This window comes from Sebastes fasciatus, chromosome 8 (genome assembly GCF_043250625.1).
Source record: "Sebastes fasciatus isolate fSebFas1 chromosome 8, fSebFas1.pri, whole genome shotgun sequence".
NCBI lineage: Eukaryota > Metazoa > Chordata > Actinopteri > Perciformes > Sebastidae > Sebastes > Sebastes fasciatus.
In genome coordinates this window covers 28261712-28274242 of record NC_133802.1, presented here as the reverse complement: position 1 = coordinate 28274242, position 12531 = coordinate 28261712, and the positions used below count along the sequence as shown (strand labels likewise).

The 12531-nt window shown below is 35.6% G+C and overlaps 1 protein-coding gene across 1 annotated transcript; it reads left to right on the top strand.

Moving 5' to 3' along the window:
• The first annotated feature begins 1717 nt into the window (after nt 1–1717).
• On the top strand, nt 1718–11744 carry atp6ap1a (ATPase H+ transporting accessory protein 1a). The gene is made up of 11 exons (XM_074644798.1): nt 1718–1895; nt 3965–4091; nt 5024–5098; nt 5292–5485; nt 6738–6778; nt 7425–7510; nt 7604–7753; nt 8424–8581; nt 8866–8916; nt 9439–9676; nt 10019–11744. Exons 1-11 carry the CDS (start codon nt 1765–1767, stop codon nt 10226–10228), a joined length of 1461 nt encoding a protein of 486 aa, XP_074500899.1. The 5' UTR covers nt 1718–1764; the 3' UTR covers nt 10229–11744.
• Nucleotides 11745–12531: the final 787 nt, after the last annotated feature.

Below are 12531 nucleotides of genomic sequence, written 5' to 3'. Positions count from 1 at the left end.
TGTGTATTGTGAAACGTAACCCTCACCTCCCAGTCCCAATGGACTGATCAAAATAACGCAAAACCACAAATGATGAAATCACGTCATGTCACGTGAGAATATATATATAAATATAGTTTAGTAGGTTAATTTAATAGTGAAGAACTCCATTATATTTCATAACATCCTCATTTGATTTTCATTTAAAATCTTAATCTGAAGAGTAAAAAGCTTCAATATTCCTCTCTGAAATTAGTAGAGTAGAAGTATTAAATTAAATGAAAATACTACAGTAAATACCTGCGTAAATGTACTTGCATTTCACCTCTGATAGCAGTTAAATAAATGTAGTGGAGTAAAAAGTACAATATTTCCCTGTGAGATGTAGTAGAGTAGAAGTATATAGTAGCATAAAATAAAAATACTCACGTAAAGTACAAGTAGCACAAAATTGTAGCCTTCTTTAGTACAGTGCTTGAGTAATTGTACTATCTTTTACAAGTAAAAGTAGAAATACCATACTGTAAAAATACTCTGCTACAAGTAAAAGTATTGTGTTTATATTCTTACTTAAGTAAAAGTACATAAGTATTGGCATTATTGGTGAAAGTAATAATTATGCAGAATGATATTTATTATATTATTGAATTATAATTATAGACACATTAAAGCGCATTAAGGATGGAGATAATTTAAAATATTTAATACACTGGGTACCTTAATCTACAATTATAATAATAATCACAATCAGAATGTATTAAGTTATTTATATATTGTATAAATTATTTAAATCTAAAGTTGTCAAATAAATATAGTGGAGTAAAAAGAACAATATCGGCTTCCAAAATGTAATGGAGTAGAAGTATAAATTAGCATAAAATGGAAATACTCCATTTAAGATGTACAAGTACCTCAAAATTGTACTTAATTGCAGTACTTAAATAATTGTACTTAGTTACTTTGGATACAGGCAGTGGTGGAAGAAGTACTCAGATATTTTACTCAAGTAAAAATAGAAGGCTAATACCACAAAAATACTCTATTACAAGTTCAAGTCCTCCACTTAGAATTGTACCTCAGTAAAAGTACATAAATATTGGCATCAAAATATACCAAAAGTAAAAGTACTCATTATTTAGAATGGCCCATTTCAGAATAATATAACATATGACTGGAATATACAGTAATTGATGCATTAATGTAATTAAGCATCACTCATATTTTGTATTAATAATCTCAATCTGCAAAGTATTTTTTTTTTCATTTCAAAATGTATTTCGAACATGTAGAATACAAAAAAAGAAAAAAGAAAGAAAGAAAAAGAATGATCGTACCAACAAGCGTCAGAAACAAGTAGTATTTACATACAATGAAAAGCGTAAGAAAAATAAATTGTCAAAACTTGATGCCTCGATTTACATATTCGAAAATGAGTGAGAAGAAGTATAAACTTAAAGTGACTAGTTATTAATGTTATCATATGAAATAAAATGTACAATACTGGCTTCCAAAATGTAGCGGAATAGAGGTATAAAGTTGCATAAAATGGAAATACTCAAGTAAAGTCCCTCAAATTGTAAAGTATTTCTGCTTTAAATTGAGTAAATGTACTTCTTTACTTTTTTCACCAGTGGATGCAAGTGATTTAGACACTGCTTCACTACGATTTCATGTTTTAAATGTATTAAAAGTATTCAAATACTCCCAGCCTCCTTCCATCCTCCCTCGGTGACGTCACGTGACCTCATCGACGTCACCCGCTGTTAGAGCAGAGAGATTTTAAAGATGGCGACGACAGGTTCACTGCAGCTCCGCCGCATCTCTGCGTGTTTGGCCGTTTTTCTCGGTTTATTAAACATATTAAAGACGGGCAGTTGCGATGAACAGGTGCCGCTTATTCTGTGGGCAAGCGAAGGGTGAGTAATGTTGAATTTAGTCTGTTTTTTCCGTCTCAGAAGCGGTTAACGGGTTTTGACGCTCTGAGGCTGTAAGCTAGCACCGACAGTTATCTGCACCTGCTATATGATTACAATACAGACCAAACTGTGGTTCATTTAATGCGTTTTAAATGGTTAAATTCTTATTAAAATACAGACCAAACTGTGGTTCATTTAATGCGTTTTTAATGGTTAAATTATTATTACAATACAGACCAAACTGTGGTTAATTTAATGCGTTTTTAATGGTTAAATTATTATTAAAATACAGACCAAACTGTGGTTCATTTAATGCGTTTTTAATGGTTAAATTATTATTAAAATACAGACCAAACTGTGGTTCATTTAATGCGTTTTTAATGGTTAAATTATTATTACAATACAGACCAAACTGTGGTTCATTTAATGCGTTTTAAATGGTTAAATTATTATTACAATACAGACCAAACTGTGGTTCATTTAATGCGTTTTAAATGGTTAAATTATTATTAAAATACAGACCAAACTGTGGTTCATTTAATGCGTTTTAAATGGTTAAATTATTATTAAAATACAGACCAAACTGTGGTTCATTTAATGCGTTTTAAATGGTTAAATTATTATTAAAATGCAGACCAAACTGTGGTTCATTTAATGCGTTTTAAATGGTTAAATTATTATTAAAATACAGACCAAACTGTGGTTCATTTAATGCGTTTTAAATGGTTAAATTATTATTAAAATACAGACCAAACTGTGGTTCATTTAATGCGTTTTAAATGATTAAATTAAGAAAGCGTAACATGAGAATGTCCTCTAATCCTCATGACTGTCAGGTGCCATATCACCTGTCCTCTGGCAATATATTATATTGTTTGAAATATGAGCCCTATGATTGGTAGGAAGTATTTTATTGCAGTAGGTTCATTCATTTTGCTGACAAGCCCTCACTTCTGTCTCTCTCTTCCATTACAATTTTACAAAGAACATCCAGTAATCCACCTTTTTTTGTACATAGTGTTTATTAATTTCTGACCTATTTATTTACCTATGCTGTTTTTAGCCATTTTCTCATGTCTTGTCATGGCATACTGTATGTTTGTCATACTGTACTGTATCTGTGCTGTTTGTGTCGCTTGTGTGGACTGTGTTTTTATACTCTTGCTGCTGCCTCTTGGCCAGGTCATCATTATAAATGAGAATTGGTTCTCAATTGATTTTACCTGGTTAAATAAAGGTCAAATAAAGAAAATAATTTTATTTCATCTCAAGACCAAATGTATCCACATAAAGATAAGATGAGAATTGATTGGTTTCAAATGCAGGTGCTGCAGCAGCACAAGGACAGAAATAAGAACAGATAAATAGAGAAAGTTAAAAAAAAAGAATTAGAAGTGTATAGTAAGCGTCAAGTAAAAATAGTAAAAGTGTACCACAAATGTGTGTATATGTATATATATATGTATATATATGTATATATATATATATACTAATAATAATTAGAAATTTTGGTTGCACAAATTGAGCAATTTGGAAACGGGTAAAACATCGTTTTTATTGTGCAGTACAGAATATGTTTTCATCCATGTGGTTGAAGACTTTTTAAGTATTCTTGAAATAACTTCAGGATAGCTGTAAGTGTTGGGTTGAATGACCTGGGTTTTTCAAAGATGGCCAGGTGTATCTTTAGGATAGTCAGATGTTTTGCCCTGTGACTTGAACGTAATGTCAATACATGAGAGGCTAATAAAACGCATGATGACGCCTTTATACAATATTGTGCATTGGCACAGATTAAACTTCCCCAACAGAATAGAAAGTAAATAATAATGTAAATATAAAATATAACTTAAATTAGAACATTAAAATGCTTCTCACACGTTTATGCGTAGTACTGTAGTAGTAATAATACGGCTGCATAATGGATACTTTTACTTTTAAGATATTGAAGGCATGTCCTGTACATGTAATGTAGTGTTTTTACATTATTGTATGGGTATTTTTACTTAAATATATGATCTGTATGATGATATATGATTTGTTCCACCACTGCTTTGAATCTCCTCCAGGATCTCCCTGCCGAGTCAGTCCCCTCCTACAGCGGGACACATCGTTGGGCAGCAGCAGCTGGCCTCGTACCTGGAGAAAGCGCTCAATGTTGGCCCAAGAAATGTAGTGCTCTTCCTTCAGGACAAGGTACACACACGCACATGTTTTGAAATGTTTCATTTGAATCTGCCAGTTATATTACAAGCATACAGGATTTAAATAATCACAGAAGTTTTATACATTATTTGACGGATGTCACTAAAATTCACCAGCTGTTTAGCTGTTACAAGTCTGCCAATCATAACCCACTAACAGTCAATTTGTGAACATGCCCAAGGCTACTGAATATCAGTATCAGGGCTGCAACTAACGATTATTTGCATTATTGGTTAATCTCTTATTTTTTCAATTAGTTTCAATTAAGTTCTCTAAAATGTCAAAAAAGTAGTGAAAAATTACTAGGGCTGTACTGAATAGATCAAAACTTCAAAGCTTCATTCTAGGGCTGTCAATCGATAAAATATATTTAATCACGATTAATGGCAAATTTCATTTTTTATCTGTTCAAAATGTACCTTAAAGGGAGATTTGCCAAGTATTTAATACTCTTATCAATAAGGGAGTGGGAAAATATGCTGCTTTATGCAAATGTATGTATATATTTATTATCCGAAATCAATCAACAACACAAAACAATGACACATATTCCAGAAACCCTCACAGGTACTGTTTTTACCATAAAAAATATGCTCAAATCATAACAAGGCAAACTGCAGCCCAACAGGCAACAACAGCTGTCAGTGTGCTGACTTGACTATGACTTGACCCAAACTGCATGTGATTATCATAAAGTGGGCATGTCTGTAAAGGGGAGACTCGTGGGTACCCATAAAACCCATTTTCATTCCCTTATCTTGAGGTCAGAGGTCAAAGGACTTCTTTGAAAATGGCCATGCCAGCCCTCTGAAAATTATATTTCTGTTCAACTATTCATTGTAACAGTGAGTTTTCTAGTTTCTTTGTGTCCATTTTGGGATTCATGTTATCTGCTTATTTGTCTTTCCTTGTCTCCACCCCAGATGAGCATAGAAGACTTCACCATGTATGGAGGGGCTTTTGGAAACAAGCAGGACACTGCTTTCCCCAACCTGGAGGTAAGATAATGATGAGAGGTTGTGAAGATCGGTGTAATGTTTTCAGTCCCATTATCTTTTAATTTATCTTATCTTTTCACACCAAGCACGAAGCAAACTTTTCACACGGTGCAAATTGTTTGTTTGGTTCACTTATTTAACACCTCTGTGGTAGGTTATTATGTGTATGTCGCTGACCGATGTTTTGTCACAGGGCGCTCTGATGTCCTCGTCCTCCCCTCTGGTGTTACCTGCGGTTTCCTGGCCTGCCTCCAACGCAGTGATTGGCCAACTGCAGGACCAATTAGATACCTCCCCTCTGTACATGGACCCTGAGACACTGAGTCAGCTGAGGCTCAACGGCTCTTCACCCGCCCTGCTGGTGTTCAGGCTGCCATACGGCATCGGGTACGTACACTGGATGCATAATCAGAGAGAGCGAAAAATTACTAAAGATGGGCGAATGATACCGAAACTCCAAAGCTTGTTTCACTCCTTACTCTCTGTGAAAGGCACTGTTTCAATTAGCTGTCAAAGTAAACATGATAACGCATTAGCGCAAATAATTTTTTTCTTTAACGCATTAATGCAACTTGTAATATTTAGGTTGTAGTGGGCTCAGTTTTAAAGCGAGAATGACGATACTGATATCATATGAAACTGGAAAACCTAAGGAATCCATTGTTAACTACCAAGTCATACTACTACCTTACTTTTGTTATGTAATTTACGTATTTAAAAGGGCTGTCAAAGTTCACAAAATCGTTTTAACGCCACTATTTTCTTGAACGCATTAACACAACTTGCAAGTTTTATGTTGTAGCGGGGTGAGTTTTGAAGTTGGCTTGACACAAAGAAGGCTAAATAACGCTCAAAACTTGCACAAAATTTTTTTTTTTTTTTTTTTTTTGCGCTAAAGTTAATGTTTCCTGTTAGCAAAAATATTTTATATGTATGGCTTTTTGGACGATGTAGTAATTAATTATTTTACTATAACATATTACACAATAACATCTACATCTAATGCAGCACTTTTGAACAAAAGTATGACGAATTTAATAGGAACATGCAGGCTTGTTGGACTTTTATTGCACAAATATGAGACTAGAACCATGAAAATCAGAGAGGTGTTGTAGTGCTTTAGCTCCAGTCTTGAAGGGCTGCTGTAATTTATACAAACCACCAGATGTCACCGCGCTGCTTCTGCATCTGAAGCCTAGAAGCTTCAAATCTTTTTTCGGCACAAATATAAAGAAAGCCCCAAAGCTTCATTAGCCCATCATTCAAATTTAAAGATTATTAGGAGAAGTACTCACCCAAACTATATTACAATATGAAAGATAGGGATAAATTAGACTGTTAAAGAGTAAGGGGACAGTTTGTGGTGACAAGAAGACTAACCCTTCTTATTATACCAATCGTTTTTTTCTCTTAGAAAACAACAAAAAGAACCGTTAAAGTACCGGATTGATAAGTAGTATTGGTCAGAATAGTAGTACCGTTAAAATCTTAACGATACCCATCCCTATATGCACACGATCCACCTCAGGGGACGTCTGGCCTTTATTTACCCTTTGATTTTAATTGTGCTAATAATTTCCTTCACTTCCTTCTTCTTTTTGTCAGTTCCTCATTGTTGCCTCGTCTCACTCTCTTGCAGGTCTGATCTGATGTCTGCGAAGGAGATTCTCAGTGGAAACGGTGAGTTGTTTTTTTCAAAGATCCTCAATTTACAGTGCAACTTCAAAATGTAAGATACATAAACGTTTCCATTTTTGTTTGAGCAAATGTATTTAAAAGAAAGGAAAAAGAAAAATGCACGTGTACAGATATACGCAAATGTACTTGAAGAAAAAAAGCTAAATTCTAAACATAATGATGCATCAACTTAAATATATAGTATGTAAGGGATAATGTGCAGCGAGCCAGTCATTGTTTGCGGAGGGGTCTTGCATCGCTCTGAAGAGGTTTATTTCACAACAATGACCCGCTAGCCGTACATTATCCCGCTTATTATACGGCTACTTACTTAAGAAATCAATAATTTGACACAAAAATGGTCCTCCAGAGTCCGAGATCAGAACTGCGTCCATAGCAATGGTCTGCTATAAAGAAGTAACAGACCGTAGAATGCCGTCACCAATCGGAATCGAGTATTCAACAGAGCCGTGTAATAAATACTGATATTGACAACATATTACTAACAATAAACAAAGTATAATGAAAGAAAACATTAGATATATAAATAAAAAAAAAAAAAACATTTAAATGGAAATCATTCAGTTTTTTTGCGTGTGATAATTTGCTGGGTAACGCCATGCTAACAGATGAACACATTGTTTTTCAGATGAGGTGATTGGTCAGGTCTTGAGCACCATGAAGACCCAGTCTGTCCCATACACGGCCATCTACACAGCCCTGCAGCCCTCCAGGGTGAGTCAATGTTCATATGTTTATTAACAATGTGTCGCTGCTGCAGTTTAATTAATGTTTTCTGATCCAACTTGTCTTTCTGTCTCTTCACAGGAGGCGGCGTCTCTCTCAATGGAGGCAGGCCTGGGTGGAGGACGCTCTCTACTGCAGGCCGGAGGTGGATATCGGGAGAGGGAGATGGAACGGGAGAGGCAGCGCAGGATCAAGGAGAAGGCTGGGATCTACGCTCCAGTGGAGTTTAAGGTGGAGTGACTCTTGATTTCTACTTGGCGTTGTTATTGTTTAGCCATAAGAGTCTGAAGATACTCTATTTACTTCTTATTGTCAACAAATCCCATGAAAATATCAGAACCAACAGTGAATGTATTTACTACAGGGTTTCTGTGGATCATTAAAAAGTCTTAAATTCAAATCTACGGCTAAAAAGGTCCAAAATCAATTTTGTAGGTCTTAAAATGAATACTCATCTGTTGTGTTAACTGCAAATAATCAAGAGGGTCGTTAAGGGATGTTAATAATTAACCGTTTAACCGAAGAGGGAGCGGTCCACAGCAGGTGTGTGCGTGTGAAAACCTGCGGCCCCGCAGCGAAAGAGAGGCCATACACACAGCCACCTGACGTTAAAGATTAAAATAAGCTCGCTACGCATATTGACCGTCATCTTTTATTGTAAAATGTCCGGTGTAATCGGCAACACCGGTGGTGTCACAGGTTTATTAACCGGTGGGAAAATGTCCTCACTGTCACATCCCTATTATTATATTAATTGTGATTTGTTTTTAAAGATTTACGTCTTCAGAAGGAAGTGTTGAGACAGACCAACACATTGTTTGTTATGCAATAACGCCAGCTTTATCCTCTAATTCTTATTTTCTTGACCTCTCATCTCTGCTTCTTTTTTCCTCTTCTACAGGAGGGGGAAGACACCTGTATCCTCCTGTGGGCAAAAGGCCTCACAGTGAGCATCCTGCGGAACAGTGTCTGGGAGGACCATGACCTGACCCCGTCTACCTTTGGGGAGGGCGTCAGCCCGAAACTCGATGGCTCAAGCTGCGACAAATCCAAAGCGAGGTAGTTCATACCTGTTATTTAATTCAGAAGTCATTAGCAGTGATTATTAGGCCCCTTTGGCCTTTTCAGTCTGTGTATTAGCTACAGGAGAATAATAATGGGATGTTTAAAGTCATTTATTGCCATGTCTAAGGGTCATAACATTACATAATAGATTTTTTTTCACATTTATTTCAACACCAACACTGGACTCCTCATTCAAGACCTTCTTAAAATCCACTATGATGAATAATGTCTTTATATGATTTGTTTATTAAGTGAATTTGATCTTTGGTTCTTCACAGGTTGGTTCTTAATTATGAGAATGTCCTCGGCCACCGCAGCTTCAAACTGATGTGAGTCTGCACAACATACATAATACACACACACAAAATTCTACATCTTGTGTTCAGTTTTAACTAGGGCTGTCAAGCAATTAAAATATTTAATCGCAATTAGTCGCATGATTGTCCATAGTTAATCACAGTTAATCGCAAATTAATCACACATTAATCAGTCTATGACAGTTTTTCCTCACCAAAATGTAGTTTAAGTTTGGAGTGTTATTTAGCCTCCTTCCCAACAAGTTAGTATGACATAGTTGGTACCAATGGATTCCTTACATTTTCTAGATTCATGATACCAGTATCTTTACTTAGCTTTAAAACTGAGCTCGCTACAACCTAAAAATTGCATTAATGTGTTAAAGAAATTAGTGGCGTTAAAACAAATTTGCTTTATTTGCGTAAACTTTGACAGCCCTAGTTTTAACTGATAATTTGTTTTAAGCCTTCAACACTATAATTCAGTAATGCTAATGGACATGGATCAATGTATCCTTCAATAATCCGTTGAACTGTCTATATGATTGTATCCAGCTTTGCTATGAGCCAGCGTCTCTACAAGGTGTCTGCACGCCGCTGGTTCACACTGGACGTCGTGGAGCTGGAGTACGACGGGACCAAAGCCACATTTAACGGGAGCAGAAACGTTTATGCCCCCGCTGAGTACTCGTACCGCTGCGAGTCCGTCACCAACTTCCGTTGGCCCCTGCTCACCCCACGCACATCTAAAGATCCAGCCAATCAGTGGAGGGTCTTCTTTGATGACTTTCAGGTAAGATAGTGTTGTTGTTTTTTTTGCGCATGATGATCGTTTTCTCTGCTGCAGGGGTTTTCAAAGTGTGATACTGTTTGGAGATTTACTTGTTCTTGCTGAGCGTTAGATGAGGAGATTGATGCTACTCTCATATCTATTCTGGCAGAGCTGCATGAAAAACAAACAGAAGGAAGTTTAACCCTCATTTATTTAAGTTTTTTTTATTTGAGTATTTAGCAGCTCCAAAGACAAAACATGAAATATTACGCCGACTAAGCGCGGCAGCTGTAACAAAATCACAATAAGCCTTTACAGAGATATCAAAACCCTGTTGTTTTTTTTACAACTCTCCCTCCACAGATCCAGGGCTTTAACGTGACCGGCAGTAACTTCGCGTATGCCAGCGACTGTGCAGGCTTCTTCTCTCCTGGTATCTGGATGGGTCTGATGACCAGTCTTCTCATGGTCCTGGTGCTCACCTACGGCCTCCACATGATCATGCAGCTCCGCACTATGGACCGTTTTGATGACCCCAAGGGCCCGGCTATCTCCGTGCCCCTGACAGAGTAACACACATGACTTCACTTTCCATTTTTCTGGCCCTCCAATGCTTCTCTTAGTGCAATGCTTCCACTCCCACTCCCACCCTTTACATTCCACTCCCTGTTCACCTGTATTTGGGCATTATGCAGATTAATTAGTGGTGTTGTCATAATAAGGGATAAGTTATCACTACATAGGTGTCGGTTTGTACTTAAAAATGTGCATCCTGAGACTGAAGAATCTAGTTTTCAGGTCGCCCCGGTTTGTGCTTCTCATGTGTTAGCGTAACATTTGAGTCACAGTGGGAAACATTCATTAGCCAGAAAGTGATTTAACAATACTAAAGAAACAATGAAGGTATTAACAGAATCCTCAAAGACTCTTCTAACCTAGAATATTTGTCTGCTACACAGAGATTTTTTACTTGTCTCCAAAGTTGTGTTTTCTATTAAAAACAAAGATAGTAGCCTGAAATATAAACGTAATTGTTATTTAAAAAATATTGATTATAGCCTCTTGAATCAGCATCAATGTGAAAGGAAACAGTCACAACTTCAGAAACGAGTTAAAAATCTGCTATTGTGCAGCAAACTCAATGTTTTTGGAACCCAGATGGTTAGAAGAGGCTTCTGGAAATACATTTGGAATAATGGTAATACAAGAGAGACACAAACTGCAGCTAGTTTTATTGTTTTTTTAAATGAAAAGGATACAAATTGTACATACAGGGACAAAAATAACTTCATGAAAAATGAATTATGAAATGCTATTTATTGGTGAAACTAATTTGTGTGTGTGTGTTTACAATTGTGTTTTGTGTCTGTGAAGTGAAATGAAGGGATTATTTTCTGTATGGATGATAGATAAATCATATCCATTGCATACAGTTCAGTGTGCTAAATTTGAAATTCAGAGCATTAATAATGCAGCAAACAACTAGTAGCTATGTAAAGATATAGTTTAGTAATGTCTACCTGAGCAGAGAATGAAGTGTCGTAATCTGAGTTTCTCTGTGCTTCGTTTATATAGCCGGTCCGACCGCGTGTGCATGTTAGTGCGTATTGCCCACCCTCCGGTTCCCTCCCAGGTAAACTTTTAGCTCTGTTAGCACCATTACCTGCTGGTTGTCACCATAATGAGAGCCGTGTGGAGGCACTCCTTCAATCATAGATATGCTCTGAATTTGAAATGTAGCACCTTTAACTCCAATATTCTTGATCAAAGGGACATTTCAGGTAATCTCTTGTTTTGTAGGGCAATGCAAAACATGAACGGACCACTAAAATACAGCATTAAAAGTCAGACATTTCCAGTTGTTTGTGAATAATCTTAATGGTTGTCTTATCAAAACATGAGTTCATATTACTATATTTATTATTCAAGTCAAGCTTTCCAGAACTGATGTGCACTGAAATATGCTCAATGTGAAATTATTATTTTTGTGATTTGTAGTGAAAATCAATGATGTAAGGTCCTGAATGTGGTCCTGTTTCGTCCTGCTGCTGTGACTCCAATAAAACATCTGGAAATTATCGACATACTATACAATGACTTTTTATTACTTTTTTTCAACACACTATACTATGACTTTTTATAGATTTTTTTTTCTCCATATATTATACTATGACGTTTTTATGACGGTTCTCAACATACTATACTTTAACGTTTTAGGACTTTTCGAAATATTATACTATGACATTCTTATGACTTTTTTTCAAGATAGTATATACCATGACTTTTTTTACAATTTTTCACGCCTTTTTTCCAACATAATATACTATGACTTTTCTATTAATTTTTTTTTACATGATATACTATGACATTTTTCGACATAATATGACTTTTTCGACACTATACTGACTTTTTTTTTTTTTTTTTTTTTTTTTTATACATACTATGACTTTTTTCGACACACTATACCATGACGTTTTTATGACTTTTCGACATATACTGACTTTTTCATGATTTTTTTTCGACACACTACTATAATTTTTTTGACATAATATACTATGACTTTTTTCAACATACTACACTGATTTTTTTTCACAACTTTCTTCAACGTACTATACTATGACTTTTTTTACGACTTTTTTCGACATATTATACTATGACTTTTTGATGATTTTTTTTTCGACACTATACTATGACTTTTTCTACATACCATGACTTTTTTTACACACTATACCATGAGGTTTTATGACTTTTTTTCGACATACTATGACTTTTTTTACGATTTTTCGATGTACTTTATGACTTTTTATTACGACTTTTTTCGACATACTATACTATAACGTTTTTAGGACTTTTTTGGACATATTATGATATGACAT